This window comes from Mesoplodon bidens (genome assembly GCF_964165515.1).
Source record: "Mesoplodon bidens genome assembly, chromosome: 13".
In the NCBI taxonomy this organism is placed as follows: Eukaryota; Metazoa; Chordata; class Mammalia; order Artiodactyla; family Ziphiidae; genus Mesoplodon; species Mesoplodon bidens.
This window is the reverse complement of record NC_138169.1, coordinates 11,965,969-11,993,950: the sequence shown is the minus strand read 5'-3', so window position 1 is coordinate 11,993,950 and position 27,982 is coordinate 11,965,969. Positions and strand designations below refer to the sequence as shown.

Below are 27,982 nucleotides of genomic sequence, written 5' to 3'. Positions count from 1 at the left end.
ATTTGGGTGTCAGAAAGAGAAATAAGTATGACTTTAGAACAATAAATATAGGGTACATAAGGTGTTCTCCCCACACCACTTCTGTGAGGAGGGAGAATCCAGAGACATGTTAATGTCCAGGTGACCCTGGCCCCTTGGAAGACAGAGCCTCCTTTTAACCTTTGTGGGCAGGGGTTGGGGGATGTGCTCCCTAACGCACATGCCGATTGGATTAGGACCTGGTTCTGTTTTCCTCTAAGTAGATTATGCTTTTCTTGAACTTGCTCCAGTGGGTCCCGGAAATTTATCCCAGGACAGTCTTGCGGTTCATTTTCAGGGCTCACTGGAATATGTTTAAGCATGTAATAAATACATTTAAGCCTAATCAGATAAATCACTAAATCAGATCGTTATCTTGCAATTTGAAAACCAGACTCTGGCTCCAGATCCCAGGGGGAAGGAGGAATATGAAAAAACAGAAAGGCTTCTCCACATCAGCAAGGTCACGTTCTTACCTGGGACCATCCAACACCAAAGGCAAAGACGTGCACCACCACCCTGAACCCAGACATTCATCGGCCGCAGACTGGCCTCAAATTAGCAACAAAACTTGTCAGTAGACTGACAAAGAAACATCTAGGTGCCCCTGCCATTTAAGGCCTTTCAAGGAACACCAGTGCTAGAGTTCCAAATGCGGTTCATCTGGTCTACCTCCCTCCTCCAAGCAAAAGAACTTTCAAGTGCTTAGCCAAAACTACCAGAAGAGCCGACATCACCCTTTTCCAAGTCTGTAGATCTGTTATGGAGCTTTCGTGATGTCAAAGCCCTGTAAAGCTGAGGTTAAAAGGCACGAACTTGAGAATCCCACAGGTCTAGGTCCAAATCCCAGCTCTGCCTCTGATCTGTAAGATCTTACAAAAGTGACTTCACCTCTCTGTTCCTCAAGTCTCTTCATCTATAAAATGGGGACAGAAACAGCACCTACCTCATCACGCTGTTGGGAGGATTAAATGAGATAATGCTATAAAGCACTTAGCACAATGCCTGGCACAGAGTAATTAATCCATGTTAAATACGGTTATTGTCTGAATTACTTTTATAGAACTTCCTACCTAATATATTTTTTTTTATGTGGACCTAACAATTTTAAGCAGGGGAGCCACATGTTTTGATTTGGGATTATAAGAGATTAATCTGACTCCAAGTAGAGAAGGCGCTAGAGGGGAGCAAGTGTGAAAGCACAGAAACCAGAGAGGAGGCTGCTGCAGTCATCCAGGCAAAAGACTAGGGTTGTAGTGGTGAGAAGTGGGAATATTTGAGATACATTCTGGGGACAGAATTAACATGACCTGGGGACGTACAGCCTGTGAGGAGTGAGGGTAGGGCTGAAATCAGGATGACTCCCAGGTTGCCAGCTTGAACAACTAGAGAGATGGTACTGCCACTTACAGGAAGGGCAATTTGAGAGGAAGATGAGCAAATTCAGTTTTAGGCACATAGGAGCCAGAAACGTAGGAGTAAACCAGGAGAGTGTGCCCGCTTGGAAGCCAAGAGAAGAGAATGTTTCCAAAAGGAAGATGTGGCCAATGGTTGTATCTGCTACTGAGAGATTAAGAGGAGAGATGTGTCTGATAGGTAACAGGTTGTCAGTTAACATTTGTTAGGTGGATGGATGGATGGGTACACAGATGAGTACATGGGTGCATGGATGGATGTGCGTGTGGATAATTGATGGATGCATAGATGGATAAATGAGTTCATGGATGGGTGCATGGATGAATGGCTACATAGATGAATGAATGGGTACACGGACGGATGGATGGGTGCATGAATGTGTGCCTGGGTGCAGGACGGATGTGAACATGGATGATGGATGGGTACACAGAGAGATACATGGATGTATGCAAGGATGCATGGATGTACATGGATGAATGAACAGGTGCATGGACACATGGGTACCTTCATGGGAGCCTGGATGTAGTGGCCCCAGTCACAGAGAACTCTGGTTACTTCCTTAAGTCGGAACTACTTTCCTTCATCATACAACCATTCCCTGTGTCTGAAGAACTCTTTTTTAAAAAAAATTTATTTAATTTTGGCTGCGTTGGGTCTTTGTTGTTGCATGCGGGCTTTCTCTAGTTGCGGTGAGCGGGGGCTACTCTTCGTTGCGGTGCACAGGCTTCTCATTGCAGTGGCTTCTCTTGTCGCAGAGCACGGGCTCCGGGCGCACAGGCTTCAGTAGTTGTGACTCGCGGGCTCTAGAGCGCAGGCTCAGTAGTTGTGGCTCACGGGCTTAGTTGCTCCACGGCATGTGGGATCTTCCAGGACCAGGGCTCAAACCCGTGTCCCCTGCATTGGCAGGTGGATTCTTAACCACTGCGCCACCAGGGAAGCCCTAGAGAACTCTTTCTGCCACTTCCTCCCCCCTTTACATTCTTCAGATCTCAGTCCAAATGTTCCTCAGAGAAACCTTCACTGTCTCTTCTAACTAACATGGTTCTCTCACTACTTTCTTCACAGTGTTTGTCAGATTCTCAAATCACCTCATTCCTTTGTTTAATGGTCTATTGTCTGTCTCCTTCATTAGGTGGTTCTGTCCGCCACAAGGGCAGGGGCCTTGTTCGTCATTTCTAAATCTGCAGCACTGACCAAAGTGTCTGGTGCATAGAAAGGACTTGGTACCTATAAAATAGATGGATGGGTGGATGAATAAATAGATGGATGGGTGGGTAAATGTGATAGATGAGTAGATGGACAGATGAGTGGATGGGTGGAAGATGGAGAGGTGGATGAACAGATGGGTGGGTGAGTGGATGGATAGACGGGTGGATAGGTGGGTGGCAGTGTGACCGGGTGGATGTATGAGTTAGTGGGTAGGTAAGTGAGTGAACGAATGAGTAGATAGATAGATGGATGGATGGATGAATGGATATGGATGGATGGGTGGATGGAGCAAAGGGTAGAAAGATAGAAATGAAAGAGGGTAAAGGAGAGGGAAGGAGGAAAAATGGGATGAATGAATGAATGAGTGAATGAATGCACCCACACCTAGGACAACTGCCCCCTTAAGCAAGTCTCGCTCTGCCTCTGCTCAGTCACCAGCTGACAAAGCCCAGCGTGGTCCAGAGAAGACACCCAACCCTCCCAGGTGCTAAGGGACTTAAATTCTCTCTTTGCAAAGGCCACGGCAATCCTGCTCTGTAGCCTCAGCCAGAGCTGCGGCAACAACCTGACGGGGTGGGGGCGGGGGTTGACGTTAGCTTGTTCCTGTTTTATTGTCTTAGATAAGCAAGGCAGGGTCAGGCTACGGGGCACTGGGAAGGAGGAAAAAGGAAGATTTTAAAAGACGAGGAGAAAAAAAACCACTGGAATAGGCAAACAAACAACAAAAAGGCACTGCTTCTCAGGGAGGGGGTCAAGCCCCTTACTCTCAAAATATTCAGAAGATGACAAGCAAGAGACACACGAAGTCTGAAAGGTGACCTCTGTGAAGCACTGCCTGACATGAGCAGAGGCAGGTATTAGCATTTGGCAAGATCTTTTTAAAAATACACACACAGACACATACACACACATAGACACACACACACACGCAGAGAACTGGTTCAAGTATTAGGGCTCCCATGTCCTTACATTTTTTGTTTAAACACTTGTGGAAAGTAGTTCTCTCTTTTATAGATCTGTTCTTAGGAGCCCTGAACTGTACTTCCGACTTCAAAAGGCCATTACAAAGGATAGAGAGAGGAGGAGGAAAGAGAATCAAGTCTGCCTTTTGAAAGGGAAAAAAGGAGACGGCGTACAGGTTCCTGAAGGTCTGAGGAAGAAAGACTGGACCTGAATGATCTTCGGAAATGCTAAACCGAATGCAGTCTGCCCCCTAGCTCTGCTGGGCTCTCCTCTCTACATGCGTCCACAAGCTGGACCCCTGCCTGGTAGACACCCTCTCCTCCACAGTAATCTCATCTACGTAGGGATGGGGCAGTGGTTACAACCTCAAGCACTGGAGTCTGTCACTTACAAATTGTGTCCTCTTGACAGGGGCTTAACTCTAAGCCTCAGTTTTCTCACCTGTTAAATGGAGATAATAATTGTAGTTACCAGGTAAGGTTGCTGTGAGGAATAAATTAAACAAATCCATGCAAAGTGCCTGGAACAGAGCAAACAATCCACCAATGTTGGCTGTTATTATTACCATTGTTATTGATTATTCTTTTCATAAACATAAAGCACTTCCTATATGTCAGTGCTGTATAACTCATTAAATTCTCATAACAACCCTATGAGGCAATAGTAGTACTCTTCTCATTTTGTAGAAGAGGCAACAGAGGCCCAGAGACGTTAAGTAACTTGCACAAGGTCACACAGTTAGAGACCACAGTTAGGCAGAACTGGTTCTCCAACCTCAGCTGACTGATGCCAAGGTCTGTGCTCTTAGCTCCTACGTTATGCTTTAAGCATGACTCTTCCTCAGTTCAGTTTTACTAACCCTTGCCCAAGTCAGTATTTCTCATTACCTTTCCAAACTCTTGGCAAGATAAAATGCAGCAGATTCATATTGTTCCCATTTTACAGAGTGTAACAGTGAGGCACAGAGCAGCTCGGGGCTCTCGTGTGAACTCTAGTAGGAGTTACCGTCAGAGTCTGTGAGGCGAGGACTGTGTGCTTCTTGTTCACTCTTATATCCCCAGAGCCTAGCACAGTGCCTGACACAGAGGAAGCCCTCGGTAGGTGTCACCCTTCCTTTAAACAGTATTCCCCAAGGCCTGCTTCATGAGACGCTGTATCAACATATCCTCAGTGAAAACAGGGAGCCATAACCAAGTTTGGGTCGAATCCTGATGTTGTAAGTAAAATCACAGTACATAGCAACTTCCTACATACACCAAGAAGCCCTACAGGAAAGAAACCTGTTTGATTTTTGTTTTAAGTAAAACCCCTCAACATCCTTTAGAAAATGCTATCCTGGATAGTAATTTCATTACTGAACCATTTTATTGAGTGCTTACTATTCGAGGCACTTGCTTTTTATTGTAGCTCATTAAATTATCACAATAATCCTAAGAAGTGAGTATTATAATTACCCTATTTCACAGATGAGGAAGCAAAGATCTTTAAGCCCCTTTATCAAAGCAAATGTACAAGCCCTGGACCTCCCCTTGTGGCCAACCTGTGCCGAGTTACAAGGGCAGCCAGTGTCCAAGGTCAACTCGGCCCAATCTTGCCAACCCTAGGACTTCTCAGCCCTGATCTCAGGCCTTCAAAGGGAATCCAGTATCCAGACCACATGGCTGTCCCTCTGGGACTTGCCCAGACACTCTATGGAATACACCAGACTGCAGGTTCTTCTCACCTGGCCAGCCTCCTGACTGCCATCTGTACTCTACTGTAAAACAGGAACTATGCCTTGGAGAATTCTACTGCTAACATTCTCACTGGCCATGAAAAGAGAGGAGTAAATTCCAAAAGGATAAAGTATTTCTAAAGGGAGACATTTGAGATGGGTATAAAAATGGAAAGCCAAACTAGATCCAGATCAGCCACCTCCAAAGCTACCTGCAGATGTGGTGACCTTGAGATACCCCTCAGAGTTATGAACCCCATCAACCACACACCACTCCTAAGCTGTGGCCTGGAGATAATCATAACAGAATAAAGACACAGAAGTCACCATTCCTGTCCTTAGAGTGCTGCCACATAGCCTCTCACCTATCTTACTAGTCTCATCTTTTCCCTTCATCACCCAAACCGTCCTCCAAGTTGACTTCCAACTCTCTGAGCTGATCATGCTTTATCACAATCACATACCTCACTACAGGCTGTTCCCATGACTGGGAGGTCATGGTCCCCCAACCGTTTGGGAAACTTTCTATTTTTATACCCATCTCAAATGTCTCCTCACTATGAAGGTTTCTCTAGATTTCTCCTGCACTCAGCCTCCAAAACACTGCCTGTTTCCTCTTTCCTGTCACCACTGCGGCAGACACAGCCCTCTGTTTGTATCTTATTGCATTGCAATAATTCCTTAAAGACAAGAAACACCCCTTGTACCTAACAGGAGGCTTGGCACCAAAAAAGTGCTCCTAAATGCTTGGTGAATCAATAAATGAACAAGCTTACTTGTTCACAAGCACACACAGCAGAAAAAAATGAAAAACCATAAAGGCCCACAGTCAAGGACTAGAACAGAGATTGACAAATTTTTTCTGTAAAGGACAAGATAGTAAAATACTTTGACTTGTGAGCCATACAGTCTCTTGCAACTACTCAACTCTGCCACTGTAATGCAAAAGCAGCCACAGACAGTACATAAATGAATAGGTATAGCTGTGATCTAATAAAGTTTTATTTTAAAAAGCAGGCAGCTGGCCAGATTTGGCCTACAGGCCATAGTTTGCCAGTCCCTGCACTAGGTTATTTAATACATCTCCAAATGCCATAAAGGAGATAGGCTCATGCTTAGCAAGTCTTCCTCTATTTTCCCCGAAGACAGCTGGCCAGGCTAGAATAGAGAAGGAAAGGACAGAAGGAGGGAGGGAGGAAGGAAGAAAGGGAGGCAGGGGGTGGATACGCCATCTCCTAAAGCCTGAATGGCTTCTGGATGATTAAAAAGATTTTCTCAGAACTCTCTCAGACCTCAAGCTTCAAACCCTTGAGGCAGACATGGAAAGAACAAAATCTACGTAAGCTACAAGGTAATGACAGATTCCTCTAAAGAGACAGATATGACTTCAGCTACACACTTCAGATGCCAGAGGATGTGGTGCTGTTTGGATTTTATTACAATCTTTATTGTTATTGTTACTGATACTGTTGTTTCTATTGATAAATTCTGCCCTAACCGACATCTTGGGAAACAAAGAAAACATGAGAGAAAATTAGCTCAAGGGAAAAGCCAAACTCAAAGGAAATTTAATTAAATAAATAGATTTTCTTGACTGTAAAAGAAAAGAGATGTGACATGTCCCAAAAATCCAACTTCCTCCCAGGTCCCTGTCTCCCACGGGACTGGCAGAGCATGAAAAACCCAAATACTTCCCCCAGAGCAGGAAACGCCCTGATATTATAATCAATATGCCCTGGCCACATTAAATCATGTCCGTTCAGGCAGAACTTGTTCATTTTGCTCTTTCCCCTTCCCCAAAAAACGCATTTGAAAAGAAAGTTTGGGTTATTGCTCAGCTCTTTCTTCTTCCGTCCTGCTCTTCGGCTGATGCTCTCTCTCCACCAGCATCGGCATTTCTTTCCTTAGATGAGGAGTTTCATGCAAGCATCACACTGGCAGAAACCATCCAATTTGGCCCATCTCGATAGAGGCAGAGGAGGGACAACCCCAGGACCCCTCTTCTCTGCCTCTCTGAGACCTGGACCAATAGGCTTTGGCAGCTGTACCTCTTTCTTTGTCCATAAATTGGGGCCATGAACCCCAGGCACTTATTTCGCACGGAAGACAGGGTGGGGAAATGGAGCGGCACTGAGAGAGAAGTAAAATAATCTTTGCAGGACTCCCGGAAGCATTTAACGGGATCAGAGAGGTGGAGAAACCTAACAGTAACAATAATTATTGGCCAATAATATAATAGTAATAGCAAGGGGCCAGTTATCAGGCCCCATGGGAACGCCATGCCAGGCACTGAGCTTTGCATACTTTATCTCATTTAACCCTCACAACAAGCCAAAGAGGGACAACTATTATCTGAATTTTCAGGCCAGGAAATGATGGCTCACAGATGAAATGACTTACCCAAGGCCACAAAGCTGGGACCTCTCCCCCAGTACTAGGCCCAGGGAGGTTTCTGACAAATGCCGGTTAAAGCTGAATGCAGGAGTGAACTATATACTAAAACATCATCCAACCTCTCCAACCAGGCTCTACTTTCCAGGATGGGCCATCAAAGACATTTGAGTATTTTTTTGTGACATTTGTATTGTGTCTGCCTGCATATGTTCTGGGGCAACCAACCAGAGCTCTGGGGAATTTATTTCAAGGGAGATTCCACCTCTTCTTTGCTAATGGCCCCGGATAAAGCTGGCACTTCAGACCCAGCCACCCTCAGTAAAAGTAACCACCCCTCCAACTGTAGGTATTAGACAGCTTGCAAAGCCCTTCCTGGATGTCACCTGGTTTGACCCTCACCAACACCTGGGCAGGTGAGGAGAATGAGAATTCCGATTCTCTTTTTTAAAGAGAGAAAGTGAGGCTTGAGTGATGTGACCCAGGAAGTAGGCCGGGGATTCAAGGAACGCCTCGGCTCTCAATCCGGGGTGCTGTGTTCTGAGCTGTTTTTCTGCTGCGGGGGGACTTTGGCCCCAGCCCATGTCTGTGAGGAGTCTGGTGTGTCAGAGAGAGAGAAGCAGCCGGTGGCTGTAGAATTCAGGGATGTTCTCTGGCCCAAGAGGCATCACTCCGGCAATGCAGGTGCAAAGTGTAGAGCAGACGACCCGTGGTATCAGCGTTGACCTCTGTCCTTGCTCACCTTGATCTCTGGCACCCAAGCTGGTCCCCCAGCCCGAGTCCCTGCCTGCTCCTCTGGGCCGTCTCCAGCTTGCTAACCATCGATTGCTCCAGGCTCCCGTGGTCCTTTCAACTCCACGGCCTCAACCCCTCTGTGCAGATGGGGACACTGATGCTCGGAGAAGCAGACCAACTTCCCAAGGTCACAAGGAGCCCAGCATTTGAAACCAGGACCATGTGACAGCAGAGCCGATGCTTAGTGGGATGACACCTGTTTTGTGGAAAAGTCTCCCCCACTTGCTTCCTTTTCCCCTCCCCCTGAGCGGAGCCCACCCGGAATGCCCAGCATGTTCCTGGGATCACCCCGGCTGCTGGCACTGAGGAACAGCGCCCTTCAGACCTCGAAACTGGCCCACGGCGGTTGAAATTTGAGCTCAGCGCACCGGGAAGCAGACAACTGTGATGCCCCCATCACTGCACCAAAGCCCAGGTCTCCCCTCTACCTGATGTTTCATTTAAAGAAACTTTCCCAGGCAGCGGCCATGCTTACCTACCCCCGAGAAACCTCTGTTTGAGCCAGATCACTAGCAATAATAGCACAAGTAACAACTGCCATGTATTTACTGAGCACATACTGTACGCCAGGGCTGGGCCACAAGCCTTTAGATGCATCACCTCACTGCCTCCTCAAACCTGCCTTTTAGAGAAAACACAGGTACTATTATTCTATTCCTACTAAAGAGAACCAGAGAAGTCAGGGCAGCAGCTGCCTGACCTCAAAGAGCAGGACCCCCTTTCAGGCTCCAGGCCTCATCCCCACCCCACCCCCCATGTCACCCCACCTCTCCCTCCCTCTCACGAACCACTTCCTCCAGGACCAGCCACATGCAACCTGGTCACTGGTTCTGCTCCAACAGACTCCCAGGGCATCAAACCACCCGCCGGCGATACCTGGGCCAACAGGTCACTGTCGCCCAATGAGTTCATGTTCCTCAAAACTCACGTCTAAGCAGACCTGAGCGAGTCCAGGTGACCTTGGCCGAGCCACTTCTGTAGAGCACCTGGGTTCTCAATCAATGCCACTCCCTTCCCGTCTCTCCTCAGGGCCTGGGGCGTGGCATAAAGCAGTGGTTACATGCCAGACTCCCAAGTGCAAGGCCGGCTTCGTGACTTGCCTATGCTGTGCAGCCTTGGCTACCTTCATCCACCTCTCTGAACTCCATCTCCTCCCTTTTCACAGGGCAGCCCTGGCCGTACACAGCTGTTACAAGGATAACGCATCATGGAAAATCCTTTCATAAGATGTGTCTAGTACATCGTAAGTATGGAGCGACGCCTTGGACACAGTAGGGAAGAGCAAACATCTATGCAGAGCGAGACACCCGAGGCATGGGGGCATTTTAAATCCTCCCCTTCCACATTCATTGGCACCATGAATATTTGGAAAACTTCACTGGACACCAAGCCTGTCCTTCATAACGAAACCTCTAATCTCTTCCGTCCCAATCTTTTCGGGCCCAAACTTGATGTCATAATTCCCCTTTGCCAAAAGCCCAGTGTCTCCTCATAAAATTGGCATCACCCAATGAAAGGCCTTGCCAAATAAAGCCCATGGCCAGGGCTTAGGAGGAACTTAACTTAAAATCCTCTTTCACCTTCTGGTCATGGGTACAGGGATCAAAGGAAAGTGGATGGAGCTGGTCACGTCCTGGCGTTTTCTGTACGTACAACATCCTGCTTTCCAAAAACAGAACATGCACATGACTGACTTTGGCACTGAAAGTCTTCAGGCAGCGTTCACAATACAAAATGGTCCAGAAAGATACTGTCCCAAAAATGGTCCAAAAAGATACTGGAAAAAAAAAAATTTGTTTTTGAGCTAGGATGATTTGACAGAAAAACAAAACAAAAACACCCTGAGCAGATTTGAGAGTTGGCATCTGGTGGGCAATAAAACAAAATAATCAACACAGGAAGCCAGCGAAGAAGCCCAAACACAGCCTGTCATGCTCAGAACTCAGTGTCGCTGTTCCTTCCTCTAGAAAGTTCCCCGGAACTCGCTGGGGCTGCGTTCGGCCCCTCCCCCGGGGTTCTCCCAGCCCCTGAGCTTCCCTGAGCTTCCCTGAGTAATGACAGAGAAGATAATCAGACTAATCCCCCCGGTAGTGAGCACATCCAGAGCTGAGAGCAAATAATGGGAAGAAGCCAGTCCCAGAAAGAGTGTCACAGGCAGAAGAGACGAGTACAAAGATGGGAACTACTTCTTATGTTCAAAGAATCCCCAGAGGTGTCTCTGAGCTGATATGGGCATCAGTGCAAGAATAACAATCACAGCCAGAAGCCACGGTGTGAACTATACAGCTGTCGGTGAGGGTGGGGATGTGGTACTGCCTCAGCTCACTGGCCCAGCATGAAGGTCAAACCTGAGATACAGAAGCACGGGGGAAGGGTTTATTGCCCGTCCGTCCTGTCCCCAGGCTCAGGGGGAAGGGTTTATTGCCCAGTCTGTCCTGTCCCCAGGCTCAGGGGGAAGGGTTTATTGCCCATCCGTCCTGTCCCCAGGCTCAGGGAGGTCACGTGGCTGGTCCAGGCTCTCCCGGCTGAAGAAGTCAGGGCATGGAGAGCTGTTTACCTCCAAAAGTGATGGAAGTTTTAACTAGGTCCCTGGGGAGAGAGGGAAGGATTATGCATGTGAGAGTGAGCGCGCGCCTGCGTGCGTGCATGTGTGTGTGTGTGTGTGTGTGTGTGTGTCTGTGCTGGAGGGAGGATGGTACATCAAGGCTCCTAGCTTTCATCTGGTTCCTGAAAATTTGACTAAAGACCCCTGGGAAAACGACACTCTGGGCATGATAAGCCAAAGTCCGACTCAGTTACGGGTTTCTGTGCTTTTATAGAACCTCGGTCTTCACAAACTTTCCAGGCTTTCGTCTGGTCTCAGGACACTTCACTCGTCATCATCGTTGTCATCCTCGTCATCATCACCGTCCAAGCAGGAGCATCATCAGCTGGGCGAAGCCTGCAGCGCCTCGGAGAAGTCCAGACAGTGGTTCTCCACCGGGCACACCTGAGGATGCCTGGAGGCATGTTTGATTTCCCGGTGGAGGCGGGGGTTGGGGACGGATGCTACTGGCATCAAAGCTACTGGTATAGCAGGATGCTGCTCAACAGCCTACAATGCACTGGACAGCCCGACCACAAAGAATCATCCAGCCGGAAGCGTCAACAGTGCCAAGGCTGAGAAACCCCGAGCTGCCCTTTACATGCTATCACTGAGGAGCCCAAGGAAACCTGCTGCCTGGGGCCTGAGGTGTGGTGACCCGACATCCGATGGGATGAACAACGATCATTGTTCTTAAGCACACCACCCCCACCCCGGACTCGGAGACAGTCCACAGTGAGGAAGGACCTCGTGGAAACCGATGGATCCCCTGCCTAAAAGCCCTTTAGTCCAGAATCTTGTTCCCTTTGGGGAAATAAATATAGTCCTACGGTTCTATAAAAGATGATGGAAACTTTTCCAACCTCTCAAATGTATTAAAGGAAGGCTGTGATGAGTTGTTATCCTTTTTCTAATCCAAAATCATAAAAGGGTTGCAGTGCCCGCCCCCCATCCATGGGGCATTAGCTCTGGCAAATTTGGGGGCTTGATCGAAGTCCTGGCATGACCCTCGGCTGCCCACGCCCACTGGGGAGTGGGCTTTACCAGCTCTGGGGCCCTCGGACCATTCCGCTCTGGAGGAGTCTGCCTTCGAGAAGCAGGCTGGAGGCAGAACAGGGGAGCAGAGAGAGAGACCTTTGGCTTGGCGCATTCACTTGGTTCATCTGATTCCCAGTTCACACCAGCCAAAAGGACCAAAGCACGGCTCTGCTCAGGTAGCAGCGGTAGCCCGACACGGGCTATCTCTCATGTCATCTGCTCCGTGCATCAACCATGAGACGGCCAGGCACTTTCATGCCTGTTTCAAAGACAGAGGCTCTGACAGGGAAAGGGCTGAACCAGCTTCACTACAGTCCAGTGGCCCAGCCAGGATGCACATGCCAGTCTCAGAACTCACACACCCTCCCAACTGTGCCACAAACTGGCCGGGCCAGCTGGAAAAAGAACCCAGGAGCTCAGCCCCTTGCCAACTGTAGCCTATGTCTTTTTTACCTCTGTGCCCCAGTGCCGGGCACGTGGCAAAGGCCAAGGCAGTGATTTCAATCAAAGCACGTCCTGCTGCTTCTCACAGTCATCCTGTTGACAGCCTCCAGGAGGCCCCCATGCGGCTGGAGTTACCCCATGTCTGGACCCATGCACTTCCAGACGTCTCCCAAGGGAATGAAGCCACTATCCCTTCCGAGCTCCCTTTGCGTCTCCACGAGTCATTATTTGAAGGCTACGTTTCAAGCTTCCTCCTTTACAGATCATCTCCTTCTCTTAACTGGTTTCTCAGTGTAGCAGGGAGACGGAGGTAAGAGCTTCAGTGACATGAGTGCTGCAGGAAGGTTAGTGACAGCAAGACCCCCATCTGAGCAGACTGGAGGCAGGCAGGAACCAGGAGCTGCTCCGATGCTGCGCAGCTCATGTAAGGCCAGCCAGGAAAAGAGACTGAAGCTCCCCCTGGTTCTCAGCCTGACCAGATGCTCTCTCTATAACAGGGAATTCAGCCTACATTGTTCCCTGCCGTAGATGGGTCAAGCCCTTCTCTTCTCAGGAACTCCTTTTTCCCTATTTGAAAGCTGAGGTGATTAGACCGAGCTTCCTTCCAGTTTGCACCTTAATGTAGATCTTTTTTTGCTGTGGCACTTGAGCAAATTCTTTGGCGTCTCAGCTAAAGGAAGATTATCAGGCAGCGCCCCCTGGTGGTCGTCAAGAATCATCACATAGTAGCCCCGGTCAGATGGCGTCCAAGGCAATAAATACTGGGAGGAAAAAGCATCCAAGTGTTTGCAGTCAACCAGCTATTTGACCCCAACTTTTTTCAGCAAGGAACCTAGGGTTTAGAGCAAAAATACAGCCTGCCACTCAGTCCCTCTGCCTTCCATGACAATGAAGGCAGAAGGTCTTTAGAAGTTAGAGCTTGAAAAACAATGTCACCATTACCCAGGGTGTCCTGGTATCCGATTACAAAGCTTGTCCGCCTCATTTCTCCTCCACAAAGTACCAGACGGAGAAGGGAAAAACAAAAGCGCTAAAGTAAGAAGATGATCAGATGATGGGGCTAAACCGACCTCTGTTCCCAAGGACAGGGCTGAGGTGGGGGTGGGACACATCAACAGGTCTGTGTCACTGAGGGAAGGCAGGCATTTCGGGTTTCCTTTCCCAAGCAGGGAGATCTGGAGTGCAGGCACCCCCGAATTCAGGATCCTATTGGGATGGTGTGACACGTTCCCCAAAGAGAACCACAGACCCCCCTAAATGAGAGTGACCCTCCGGGGGCACCATCCAGGCAGCACTCAAAGAGATAATGAGATGTGATCCCCATCCCCCAAAAAACTCACAGTCTGGTGGGAAACGGACAAGAAAAGTCGGTACACGGGACGCTGCAAGAAACACTAGAAAGCGCGTGTTTCTAGTGAGTCCGGCGTGGGTTTGAGTGCAGGCTCTACCTTGTAGCAGCTGTGTGACCCCGAACAAGTTACTTAATCTCTCTGGGGCCCGTCCACCCTCCCTGCCTTTACTTCCTTCCCCTGAGGCTTTAGTGTAGTAAGTGCTCAATAAAGGGCAGCTCCAGGTAATGCTGTACCACTGTGCAAATAGTAATTCACCCTCATCGAAGAGCTCTCCGCTGTCAATGTACCCCAATCTCATCGTGTACTTACTTCCCTCCTCCCAGAGGAAGTTCTTCCTAACATCAGACTGAGATCTCTCCTGCCTTAGAGCATCTGAGTATTTGTTTTAGCCAACACTCAGTATTTCTTGCTTGGTCTTTTACAACAAGGGTCAGCAAAACTTTTTCTGTAAAAAGCCAGGTAGTAAATATTTTAGGCTTTCTGGGCCATACGGTCTCCGTTCTGCTGTTGCCGTGTGAAAACAGCCATAGACAGTATAATATGTTGTCAACAAAAAATTAATCCATCCATCTAAGAAAGAAATGGAAAATTTTATTCGAGACAAATTGAGGATTATAACACAGGAGTGGCATCTTGGAAAGCTCCAAGAACTGTTCTGCCCATTAGAAGTCAAGGTACAGTTATATAAGTTTTTGAGACAGAGGGCTGTACATTAAATGACGTACTGTTGACAGGGTGCACGATCCAGCTCTAAGCGTCATCGTGGCCTCTTACAAGATCAAAAAGGAATGTTATCTTTAATTTTTTATATTTAAATTTTTCTTGTCTTGCCATTAAATGTGAATTTTATTTCACAATGTCAACAAATGGGTGTGGCGGTGTTCCAATAAAACTTTATTTTCAAAAGCAGGCAGAGGGCCGAATTTGGCCAGTGGGCTATACTTCACTGACCCCTGATTTAGAGAGAATTCTCTCTCATTATCTGTTTGTTATCTCCACCACACAAGCCAACCAGTGATATAGACAGAAACTACTCTCTATTTCTCACTTCTCTCTCCTGGGGCAAATCTAGAAATGCTTCAACCTCCCCCTCAATGATACTTCTGCTACTGTGCTACGTACTCTATAGAAAACAAAAGAAGCAAAAAAAAAAGAGTCTGTGGTCAGCCCAAGCTCAAATCCTGGCACCCTACAATTCACTGCACGTGACCTTGGGTCACTAGGCTCACCTCCCTGCACCTTAGTTCTCTTATCTGAAAACTGGGGACTACAACAGTCCCTATCTCATGGGCAAGTTCTGAAGACTGAGTGAAGTTACCCTTAAAATCAGCTAAGAACAGTACCTGATACAGAGTATACTTTTAATAATTAATTGTTATTTTTGTGATGGCTCCTGCTATCCAGGAATTTCTAATCTGATATGGGAGATTTATATATCAGAACAACTACAAGAGAACTGCAGGATGAATAACACAAGAGTGGAGCAGGGGCAATCTAGGCAGCCTTCCCGGCAGTGGTGGCATTTAAGTTGCATTTTAGAGCATCGTCAAGAATTGTCTAAGCCACAGGGAATTTAACTTCAGGAAGATGCAGCAGGAAGTTTGCCCTTTTGAACAGGTGCAAAGAAGGGGGTTAATCAATGAGGAAATCATAGAAATAACAAAAGGGGTGGGTACAGAAAAAGGTAAACAAACTGGGTTCAAGGAAGACTTTTTTTCCTTCTAATTTTTTTTTTTGGTTTAAATTACATCACCGCTTGTTCCTTGCCCAGAAAGATAGAAAACGGAGATAAGCAAAACAGAAATAACATCACCTTACTCCAAAAACAACTATGATAAATATCCAAGTGCATCTCCTTCTAGACTTTTTCTTCCTATGGATCCATTTTTAAAATACTAACTAGCATGCAAATTATGGTCAAAACAAAGCCTTTTTTTTTTCCTTCCCCAAACAAGAGACTGAATACTTCTCATATAAGACTGTAAGTCAGTAATCAGGAAAATAAGTAAACAATGCAGGAAAAAAAAAAAAACTGAGTGAAAAGTGTGACTATTATGAACTGGACCCCTCTCGTAGTTTCCAGCAATGCAGTGTCACAGTGTTGGGACATTTTAGGGGGAGGGGAAAATAACTTGGTTCAAATAACAACACAAGGTAATAACATTTCTCTCCATCCTCCCTGCCCTCCCTGCTTTCCTCCTGCACATTTACTGAACTTTTCAAACACATTCATATGGCCAAGGACGCCTCCCATTCTCTCTTAGGACCACGGCTGAGAAGGGCAGAAACAGTCACCAAGAAAGACTCAACCCTGCCAGGAGAAGGAAGAGCCTCCCTGGACTCAGAAGCAGATCAAGGGGCTTCTGAGCTTTCCCAGCCACACCCAGCTTGGGGCAGCGCCCGGCTCTCCAGTTCGAGGATTCCACCTGGAGGGGAAACATGGCCAGCACCACCATCCCCCAACCGCATACAGCAGAAAGGGCTCTGCGCTGAGAATCAGGAATGGGACATCGCAGTTCCAATTCCAGCTCTGTGGGACCGTGGGAGGGTCAAAGTGACCTTCTTTTGGCCTCAGTGTTCTCACCTGTGAAATGTGTACTCATCTGCCCACCACTCACAGGGTTGTGAGGATCAAATGGGGTCATCTGTATGCAGGTACTTCCTACAACAGAAGTTGCTCTGTCAACAGGCGATGTTGCTGTTACTTGGTAGTTACATCCAGGCTTTAAGTAATTTCTTTTTATCTCAAGCTCTTTTAAGCTGCTACATCCCTGCAACGCCCCCAAAGGGCAGCCACTTCAGCAGAGATAGGTGGACCTCCCAAAGTTAAGGGGAAAGCTGTCCCCACCTCTCTCTCTCTCTCTGGTTTTTTATTTTTATTTATTTGTTTTGGCCGTGCCACACAGCTTGTGGGATCTTAGTTCCCTGACCAGGGATTGAACCCGGGTCCTCGGCAGTGAGAGTGCGGAGTCCTAACCACTGGACCGCCAGGGAACTCCCCCCACCTCTCTCTAATGAGGGAGCCTCGGCTTGACAGGAGTCAGATGGACCCAGGTTCAAACCCTGCCTCTGGTACTTAGTTGCTGTGTGACTCTGAGCTTCAGTTTTCTTACCAGAAAATAGAAATAATAATCACATGGACCTCGTGAGGTTGTTGAAAGGATTAAATAAGCCAGTGCTGCATGTCAATTACCCAGGACAGCTCCTGGCCCGGTAAGAACTCATGTGCTGTTACCATTACCATGGACCACCACTCATTCAATCATTCAGTAACTACTCTTTACACTCTAGTTCTGAGCCAGGCCCTGGGACAATCCGGCACAGTGGCTCTCAAAATGCAGTCCCCAAGCCAGGAGCAGAAGCATCACCTGGGAACTTGTTAAAAATGCAATTCCTAGGTGCTGACCTGGACCGGTTGAAATGGGAACTCTGGGAGTGGAGCCCTCTGGAGGATTCGGATGCACATCCAGGTCTGAGAACCACTGTTCTAGTGAGAAGGGGTAGAGAAACAAACACTTAAAATGAAATCATTGTATCTGTGATCGGGACCATGAGGAAATGAGTGAGTGACTGAGATGAAGGTGGGATCAGGAGAAGGTCTCATCTGAGCTGAAACCAAAACGACAAGGAATCAGCCAGAGGAAGATTGGAGCAGCACATTCCAGGCAGAAAGAAGGACCCGTGCAAAGGCCCTGAGGCAGGCCTTTCAAGGAAAAGCAGGAAGATCAGGGTAGCTGGGTGTGAAGACATCAGAAGCCTGGGAGAAGGAGCTGGGATCTGATTCTAAGCTGTAACAGTCCGCCTGGGCCTGACTTGGCTGATCGGGTGCAGTGCATATGGAACCCACAATCCTCAAACAGTTCAGCCCCTGCAGACCATATAGTACAAGTTCAGTGTCAGTTTTGCGCCCAGTTCTGCTCAGCACCTGCTGGGTGCAACCACTGTGCTGATCAGAGGTGACAGCGGGGAGCCAGGTTCTCTTTGTTCTCATCGGGGTGGGACGGGGTCGGGGGGGTGTGAGTGTGGTGGTTTCACAAAAGCCAGAGCTGGTTGTGTGAAGCGGCAGGTGGGCTAGACAGAGGGGCCAGGATGTGGCCTGCAAGACAGCAGAAATAGAGGCTGTATTGGGAAGGGCAGCTTAAGCCCTGGACTGGGTGCTGACCTGGGGCTCTGCTTCCGGGGCTGTAAGATAAAGGCTGGTGTGCGGGGCGGCAGGGGGGCGGGGGGGTGTCCTGTGCCCCAGGGAGCAGCCAGAGGCTTGTGGGGAAAATACACTGTTTCAGATTCAGCTTGGGAGGGAAGGGGCTGGGGTGGGGTGGGGGGCAGTGTGCAGGAGGAAGCTGACTTAAAAGAATAATAAGGATGGGGCTTCCCTGGTGGCGCAGTGGTTAGGAATCCACCTGCCAATTCAGGGGACACGGCTTCGAGCCCTGGTCTGGGAAGATCCCACATGCTGTGGAGCAACTAAGCCTGTGCGCCACAACTACTGAGCCTGCGCTCTAGAGCCCACGAGCCACAACTACTGAGCACGCGTGCCACAACTACCGAAGCCCAGAGCCCGTGCTCCGCGACAAGAGAAGCCACCGCAATGAGAAGCCCACGCACCGCAATGAAGAGTAGCCCCCACTTGCTGCAACTAGAGAAAGCCCGCATGCAGCAACGAAGACCCAACGCAGCCATAAATAAATAAATAAATAAATAAATAAATAAGGATAATCATAGCGATCATATATTAAGCACTTGATTTGCCAGACATCAGGCTAAGTGTTTATATTAACTCTTTTCTTGCAACCACGCCATGAGGAAGATATTATCAGTATGCCCATTTTGCAGATGAGGAAAGTGAGGTAGAGTTAAATAGATAGGGAGGGTTGAGGACGACCCCAAGGGAAGCAGAGCTAAGATGAAGGAGGAGGGAGAGAGACTGACTGATGGATTGAACTTTGCCTAAAGCCAGCTCCATCCATCTTTGCCTTATGAGTGAAGTGAAATCAAATCAAGACGATTCCCTTCTTCAAACCCCCTCCAACAGCCTCCCATTCTGCTTTTCCTGACATGGCTCTGAGGCTCCCCAGGAGCTGGTCCCCGCCTGCACCTCCACCTGCACCCTCTCCCTGCCACCCCTGCTCCCTGAACTGTACTAGCCTATTGTCGACTTGGCTAGGCTGGTACCACGTTTCCAGAATCCTGTTCTCTGTGGCTTCAGGTCAGAGTTGGCCAAAAGTGAACATGTACCAGATTAGGGCAGAGCAAGTGAAGCAGCATCCGTCTTGCTCTGAAGGGTGGCAAGGGCAGCAGGCGGCAGGTGCGGAAGATGGGGTTCATCCTCCATTTTCCCTGCTCCACGGCCAACTTTCCTTCCTGACGTGGACCCTGGTGATCAGTGGTGACCTCGGGTCCACCACCAGACACTTCCTGCAAACTCACAGAGGCAATAGCTCCAAAGAACCAATAACCTTCCACTGGCATCTGCACCAGCCCCTCTTCATGGTCCCCCTGCAACAGCTGGACATGCTGCTTCCAGAAGTTCCCAACAACCCAGGCTGGCTTCCCTTATCAGGGCAGGTTAGAGGCTTTGCTCTGAACCTCCAGTTAGTCCTTTCAAACCTTTACTTCCCCAGCTCCTCCTACCGTTGTATAAGGTCTGCACTCCTATGATAAATTCTTTTCTCCATTACCCTCAGAGCGGTTCTGCTCCCTGATTGACCCCTCACTGATACAGTCACCAGCAAAAGCAATACTGTACCTGTTCCAAGACTAGCTTCTAAGGCAACTGGTGGCTTCCAATTCCTGCCTCTTGGAATGCTCACTCCAACATAAGAAGCCCAAGCCACACGCAACATGTGGGTGCCCCATAAACAGCCCAGGCTGAACTCCCATCCAACAAGCAGTGTCAACTGCCATCCACACACATGTACCATCTTGAACGTTCCAGCCCAGTCAAGCCCGTAACACACGCAACCAAAGAACCACCCAGCTGAGCCCAGCCAACCCAGGGAATCATGAAAGATAACAATGTAGGTGCTGTTTTCAGACATTAAATTGTGGAGTAGATTGTTACATAGGAATGGGTTATCAGAACACGCCCCGCGGTTCAGCCACGTGGGTCTTCTTTCTGCTTCTTAACAGTGCTTTTGAGATTTGATGACCTGTTTCTTCTGCTCAAAATGTTCTTCCCCCAGTCTTCTCATATCTGTATCTTCTTGTCATTCAAGGCTTAGTTTAAATGTCACCTCCCCAGAGAGGCTCACTGTCATGGTCAGTTCAATATGTCAACGTGGCTAAGGTACAGTCCCCAGTAATTCAAGCAATTATTAATTTATATTCCTGCTGTGAAGGTATTTTGTAGATGTGATTAAAGTCCACAGTCAGTTGGCTCTAAGTAAGGGAGATTACCCTCGATAATCTGGAAGGGCTGGCTCAATCCACTGAAAGGCGCTAAGAGCAGGACTAAGGCTTCCCTGAAGAAAAGGAAATTCTGCCCATGGACAGCGACTTCAGCTCATGCCCAGTCGTTCCAGCCCGCCCTTCCTGACCGCCTACCCCACGGATTTCAGACCTACCCAGCCAGGCACCACAATCACATAAACCAAATCCTTGCAATGAATCTCTTAATATATTTATTCTACTGGTTCTGCTTCTCTGGTAGAGCTCTGACTGACCCTCTCTCTGTGGCCACCCCATCAAAGCTGGCCACCTAGCCACCATCGTTATCACCCTATTTTAATTCTCCACATAAAACTGATCACCATTTGCTATTTCTCTTGTGTATTGTTTCTCTCGACATATTCTAGAAAAGTGCCGTCCAACAGAACTTTCTGTGATGATGGAAACGACCTAGAACTGTGCCAATAGGGTAGCCACTAGACACAGGTGGCTATGGATCACTTGAAGTGCGGCTAGTGCCATGGAAGAGGTGAAATTTTAATTTTATCTCACTTCAATGAACATAAGTTTAATTCACCACATGAGCCTAGTGGCCGCCATATTGGACAGCTCGGGTCTGGAACACAAGGTCCGCGGGAGCTGACTGGCCTTGCCCGCCACTGTGTCCCTAGTCCCCCACCGAGACCGAAACAAAGGATGTTCAATCGAAATTTATACTGAATGAATGAGCCGTGTCTGAGGAAGGGTAATCACATCAGGTTTCCGTCGCTTGCAATCAGGAGTCCTAACGCGGAGTCACGCTGTGTAAGGGATTCCTGAGAACCCACAGAACAGGATGCTGGAGAACGGATGAGGACATGGCGCTGGAACACACCAGACACGGCGGGCTGTGGAAGGGGCGGCTCTTCCTCCGCCACCCAGCCCAGCCCTCCCGAAGTTAGAAGCAACTGGAACAATAGGGCAATCAAGACGACTCCTACTCTTTGTTCCCGTGGAAGGAAGGCTAGAGTGGAAGGCGGGGTTCTGGTGGGCTTCATTCAATACGCAAACTGCGGAGATACCAGAGAGCATCTGAGGCTGTCCTATTTCGGGGCCACTCTGCATCCTGTTTTTCTCCTGGCTGCCAGTTCCCTGCTCCTCCACCCACCCCCGAAACTCAAGAGGAGGAGCTGGAGGGGGGCTCAACAAAGCAAGCTCCCAGGGCACCTGTCTGCCAGTGGCACCCTGGGCTCCTCTGACGCTTCCTGGCATCTCACTCCAAGCCACCCACCCACTCTGCAGCCAGAGTGTTTGTTTGAAAACTGGACAAGTAATCCAGGCATCTTCTACTCAAAACCCTGCCATGCAAGCTCTGTGCCATGGTCCACCGTGGCGGCTGGCCCTGCCCCCTGTCTGATGCCAGCTCCCACCTCTCTGCCCAACATTCCCAGTAGGCCAGCCACACTGGTCTCTCCACGCCTGGGATGCTCCGAGCTCCCTTGCGGAAGCAATGCACTTCGAAGTGCTCCCCCCACCCCCCGGTCATTAGGAGACCTCCCCCTCCTCCTCTTGGTCTCAGCTCTACCCTGAAGCCCCAAGAAGGTCGTCAGGCCCTGGAACCCAGCACAGTACCAAATGTGTAGTGAGTGCTTGATACATGTGTATAGGAGGGAGGGGTGGGAGAGAGGGAGGGAGAAAAGCAGGGTCTTCCATTACATTGAACCTGGGTTTTTCCTTTGGAAAGTGAAGATACAAATGACCACACATTAGTAAGCTAAAAATAATCAAAAAGCCAAGAAACAGAATAGAGAGAAAGAGCAAACATCAGAAAAGAGAAAGTCACGGCAACAGCACTCTGATACCTGAGCTATGCCCCCACCAGCTTCTCCTCTGATAAGGCAGCTGTGACCCAGGACAGGAAGGCTCAGGAAGGGAGCCCGTGGTCTTCATACCTGAGGTCTCCAGCCTTGGAGTGCTCCACAGCACTTATTCTAACACATTTCCTAATGTACATGCTTATTATGATATAATTTATTGCCTGTCTCCCCCACTAGAATGTAAACTCCATAAGGACAGACATCTAAGCATACATTTTCAGAGATTAGAACAGTGCCTGGCATACTGTAGGCTTTCGATAAACTTTGTTAAATGAGGGAATGAATGTTTGTGGTTTCAGGCCATAGCTGACACGATAAGGAACGGTTCGGATATCCTGGCTTCGGGGTCCCTGGAGCTTGTTGAAGGAATGATTGCACATTCTTTGGTGTCAGGCTAAGGCTGACCTAACTAGCTGGGAGAAGAGATGAAAAGGTTAAGCTTTCCTATCTTTGGGGTTCCTCGGGCACTGGGAAATAAGGATAGCCCCAAAACCCAAGGAGAAAACTAAGATTAGAGTTAACAACTCTAAAATCAAGCTGCCCCTATGCTCTAAGAAACAGAGAGACTGAGATTACATGCATTCTTGGCCAGAGATAAAGCTTCCTTGTCTCCATATGTTTGGTTTCCATATGAGTTTCTCATCACAACTTGTATTCCTTCAGTCCCTCAACAAACGTTCATTGAGTCCCCACTACACACCAGAATTTAAAATATCTGATTTTATCACTGTAGGAGACTCCAGCTTTCTGGCTGAGAGCTGGGAATACCAAGTTCAAGAAACAGGAGTCTGGTGCGAAAGACACTTGTTGTTTTCCCTATTAGGATAACATTTTTGGTTAAGGTGAAGGGCAGGAAATGACAGGAACCAGCCAGCTCCCAAGATAGTTCGAAGCTTCAAGAAACCAATGATAATTTTTGAGCGAAGAGAATTTAAAGCAAGAATCCTTTGAGGGTGGCTCACTGCTTCCCCCTGGTGGAGATCAGGAGCAAGCATGTCAGGCGGCTTTCCCAAAAAACTTTTCATTCAACAAATACCGTATGCTAACACATATATATGGAATTTAAAAAAAAAAAATGTCGGGGCTTCCCTGGTGGCGCAGTGGTTGAGAGTCCGCCTGCCGATGCAGGGGACACGGGTTCGTGCCCCAGTCTGGGAGGATCCCGCGTGCCGTGGAGCGGCTGGGCCCGTGAGCCATGGCCGCTGAGCCTGTGCGTCTGCAGCCTGTGCTCCACAACGGGAGAGGCCACAACAGTGAGAGGCCCGCATACCGCAAAAAAAAAAAAAAAAAAATGTCATGAAGAACCTAGGGGTAAAACGGGAATAAAGACACAGACCTACTTGAGAATGGACTTGAGGATATGGGGAGGGGGAAGTGTAAGCTGTGACAAAGCGAAAGAGAGGCATGGACATGTATACACTACCAAACGTGAGGTAGATAGATTGGGAAGCAGCCGCAGAGCACGGGGAGATCAGCTCGGTGCTTTGTGACTGCCTGGAGGGGTGGGATGGGGAGGGTGGGAGGGAGGGAGATGCATGAGGGAAGGGATGTGGGAACGGATGTATATGTATGACTGATTCACTTTGTTATAAAGCAGAAACTAATTTAAAAAATTAAAAAAAAAAAAAGTGCAGAAGCTTCGAGGCAGGAGTTGGGCCTGAGAATAAACAGGGATTCACCAGGAGGACAAAGGGGAATGGAATTCTAGGCAGGGGGGTGAGTACCAAGAGGCAAAATCCATGTCTGATCTAGGAAACCCTAAGTAACTAATAGATTAATTGGATATTTAGGGCTTGCGGGGGAAATGTGAACAGTGGGCTTCCAAATGGGAGCCAGATCCTGAGGTGCTTTGCAATCTATAAGAAAGACTGTCCATTAAGGCACTGGGGAGTTTTCCTGGGCTACATGAGCGGGAAGGTGTATTGATTCAGAGATATTTATTGAGTCCCTTCTATGGGCTAGATATGTAGCTGGGAATAAAATGGTGAATAAAAACAGGTATGATCCCTGCCTTCTTGCAGCTTTAAGGCTACTAAGGAAGAGAGGTATCCATTAAAAAAAAAAAAAAACACTCCTTAAAAATGTTTAAATTGGGCTTCCCTGGTGGTGCAGTGGTTGAGAGTCCGCCTGCCGATGCAGGGGACATAGGTTCATGCCCCGGTCCGGGAAGATCCCACGTGCCGCGGAACGGCTGAGCCCGTGAGCCATGGCCGCTGAGCCTGCGCGTCCGGAGCCTGTGCTCCGCAACGGGAGAGGCCACAACAGTGAGAAGCCCGCGTACCGCAAAAAAAAAAAGTTTAAATTAAACTTAAAATGAGAAGAGTGGCACCATAACAGCGAGGAAAGGCAGGTAGAGCACGATTTTAAGGAGACTCAGAGCTGAGTGGATAGTGCTTTACTGAGCTGAGGTTCTCTCCAAGCTGACCCTGGTGCTGGAGGAATCTGGGCACGAGCACAGCCCTTGGTCACTGCTTTCAAGGTCCCAGTGGTTCAAAGGGTGGCATCCGAGGTAGGACATCGTCAAAGGAATCTCAGCTGCTTAGCAAGGGTTGGTGGTGGTGGGAGGATTGATTATATCAGTGTTCTTTTCAAACTGTGGCTCACAGTCCAAAAGTGGGGTGTGAAATCAAAGTGGTGGATCATCACCAGCATTTGGCAAATGATATGGAATAAAATAGAAAAAAGTGTATAAAATATCACGTATAGTAAGAATGAGTATTGTTTCATGAAACTCCTTTTAGTTGTGTATGTGAATGTGTGCATGCGTGTGTATTTGTGTATGTGTGTGTGTGTACAGGGTTGCAATATAAATCATATTTGTTACTGTGTATCTCGATTAAAAAAATTTTGAAAAATACCCGATTAGAGGCCCTCTCAAGGTCTCACCAAGCCCAGGATGTTACAAAGGATGATGCCCCGCCTATGGAGAGGTGACATAAACCCCTCTCCCAGGAAGAACTGGGGTCCAGCTCATTCATGAGAACTTTTCCGAACTCAGTAGCACAACTCTGAAGAGAAGATATTAACTCTGAAAAGCAATTAAGAGCCTAACCTCACGGATGGACCTAGAGTCTGTCATACAGAGTGAAGTGAGCCAGAAAGAGAGAAACAAATACCGTATGCTAACACATATATATGGAATCTAAAACAACAACAACAACAAAAATGGTTCTGAAGAACCTAGGGGCAGGACAGGAATAAAGACACAGACGTAGAGAATGGACTTGAGGACACGGGGAGGGGGAAGGGTAAACTGGGATGAAGTGAGAGAGTGGCAAGGACATATATACACTACCAAACGTAAAACAGATAGCTAGTGGGAAGCAGCCACATAGCACAGGGAGATCAGCTCGGTGCTTTGTGACCACCTAGAGGGGTGGGATAGGAAGGGTGGGAGGGAGATGCAAGAGGGAGGGGATATGGGGACATATGTATATGTATAGCTGATTCACTTTTTTATAAAGCAGAAACTAACACACCATTGTAAAGCAGTCATACTCCAATAAAGATGTTTAAACAAACAAACAAACAAACAAATTTTAAAAAAGAACCTAACCTCAAATGCTCACTCTCATGCATTGTGGGGGACGGTGGGAGGGAGAGGCATAAATTGGTACGAATTTTTGGAAAGCCATATGGCGACATTCACCAGAAGTCTTAAAATATGTAAACACTTTGCTGCAGGAACTCCACTCCTATGAATTCACAGTACAGGGATCGCCAAGGATGTACCCAAAGTTAACACTCAAAGTTGTTCACTGCAGCAATGCTTATAACAGGAAAAAAAATGGATACAACCTACATTTCTAGAAATAGGAGGCTGGTGGAATAAATGGTGGCAGATTTCAGGCGTTAAAAAGGAGCAGGAAATACATTTATTGACAAAGGAAGATGTTTATGATATAACATTGTAATTCAGTGCAATTTTTTAAAGGCGAGAAAATGGCCAGCTGCTTCTCACAGTAGGTAGAGAGAAGAAGTCTCCTTGAAGCAGGTTTTGTCTGCACTGAGTGAGAGGCCTTTTTTAACTATGAGAATATTAGGTGAGTCAATAGCATTGTACTAGAGTGAAGAATAACATGACCTGTATAGCTAGTCAACCAGGGGTAATTCTGTACCCTCCCTGGAACATTTAGAAACATCTGGAGACATTCCTGTTTGTCATGACAGGGATGGGGCAGGGGTGCTACTGGTATCTAGCGTTACCTCTACTGGTAGATGCCAGGAATGCTACCAGTCACCTTCAGTGACAGAAGAGCCCCCAATTCAGGGCTATTTGATGATGATCGTAGCCATCATTAGAGTCTGCTAGCAAGAAAGAATCCAAAAGGGCATGCATGGGGGAGCTGGGCCAATGACCTGTTTCAAACATGTTCTTTTTTGTCCACTTCCGTACGCCCAGCCCTGCTGGCACACATAATCACTCCATAAATACTCGCTGAATGTTTCATGTTGAATCCAGCTAGGGCACCTATAGATGTACAGCCACCTGACCGTTTATCAGTGCCAGACTAGTGCTCAACAGTGACTCCTTGTGGTGGGAACTGAAACAACCATGCAGGTGGACCAGTAAGCTTTTCTTTGGCTGCTTGCAGAGCTGATCCCTTAGGACTGAAAAGGCCCCAGAGATAGTGGAAAAATCATGAGGCTAGAGGAAAGCAGGAAACCTCAATCAGAATGATGTTTGGTGTCCTGCTAATCAGGGCAAACAGGTATTTGAGAAATTAATGAAAAATAGCAAAGAAAGATTACAACGTTGGACCTCAAACTGATAAAAACAAATCAGAAGTTATTTTGTTAGGTGAAAAAAGCAGGTTTCAAAATAATATGTATGGATAATCCTAGCTTCATGGTTTTATCATTTATTGTTTAGAGAAACTATACACATACCCATTTGTCAGGAAGAATTATACCAAAATGATAACAGTCGAGGGTGGGGACTTGGGGTTTTTTAAATCTATTTTCTAATTTCTTTTACAATGAATGTATATTATTTGTGGAAAAAGAAAAATAAGAAGTTAGATGCTGAGCCAAAGTACAAAGGCACTTCCCAATGTATAAGGTAAAAAGACCCTAGGGACTTCCCTGGTGGCGCAGTGGTTGGGAGTCCGCCTGACAATGCAGGGGACACAAAGCCCTGGTCCGGGAGGATCCCACATGCCACGGAGCAAAAAAAAAGACCCTAGTCTTTCACTCACGCCCAATATTTCCATATCTGGACCCTAATTATCCAGAACCCCATGCCCTATAACCTCAGAAGGTCTCCCTTGGGCGAGAGTAGCTGCCCCGACCACTTCTTCTGGCTCCGAATTCCAGGTCCTCTTTCCTCTGCTCATGAGCGGCACGCACCATCCAGAGCTGCCTCTGCCTCGTCCTGGCCTGCAGGTGCGGGCACGGGAACCCGGAGGAATGGCGGCAAACACGACGGGGACGCGTTTCCATCCCCCTGGGGCTGCTCACCTGACATGTGGACGTTCCGGAGGCAGGAGAGGGAGGCATTGAGGCGGGCACACTCCTCCCGGTTGGCCCCGTATTTCTCCACGGTCTCACACACCTGCTCGTCCGTCATCTCCAAGAGGTCCTCCAGACTCAGCTGGCCCGGGGTGATCTCCTAGCGGAGGGAAGAGAGAAGGAGGGTCAACAGACCGGAAGCGCCCCGAGGGGAGGCCTCCATGTCGCCCTCTAGTGGTACCTAGAGGAACGCCAGGCTCTCGGTGGATGTCGGCGTGGCATAATGGTTGGGTCTCCTCACTCCGGTCACACACGCCTGCGTTTGAATCTCAGCTTTGCCACTCATTAGCTAGATGATCCCGGG

The 27,982-nt window shown here is 48.1% G+C and overlaps 1 protein-coding gene across 1 annotated transcript in view; it reads right to left on the bottom strand.

The window, feature by feature from the left end:
• The window catches only part of KSR2 (kinase suppressor of ras 2), a gene marked incomplete at both ends in the record, with an annotated part of 400,411 nt that overhangs the window by 290,024 nt on the left and 82,405 nt on the right, over window positions 1-27,982 (bottom strand). The window contains one exon of the mRNA XM_081251970.1: window positions 27,628-27,778. Within this exon, the coding sequence (XP_081108096.1) occupies window positions 27,628-27,778 (151 nt within the window). The remainder of the gene's footprint in view (window positions 1-27,627; window positions 27,779-27,982) is intronic.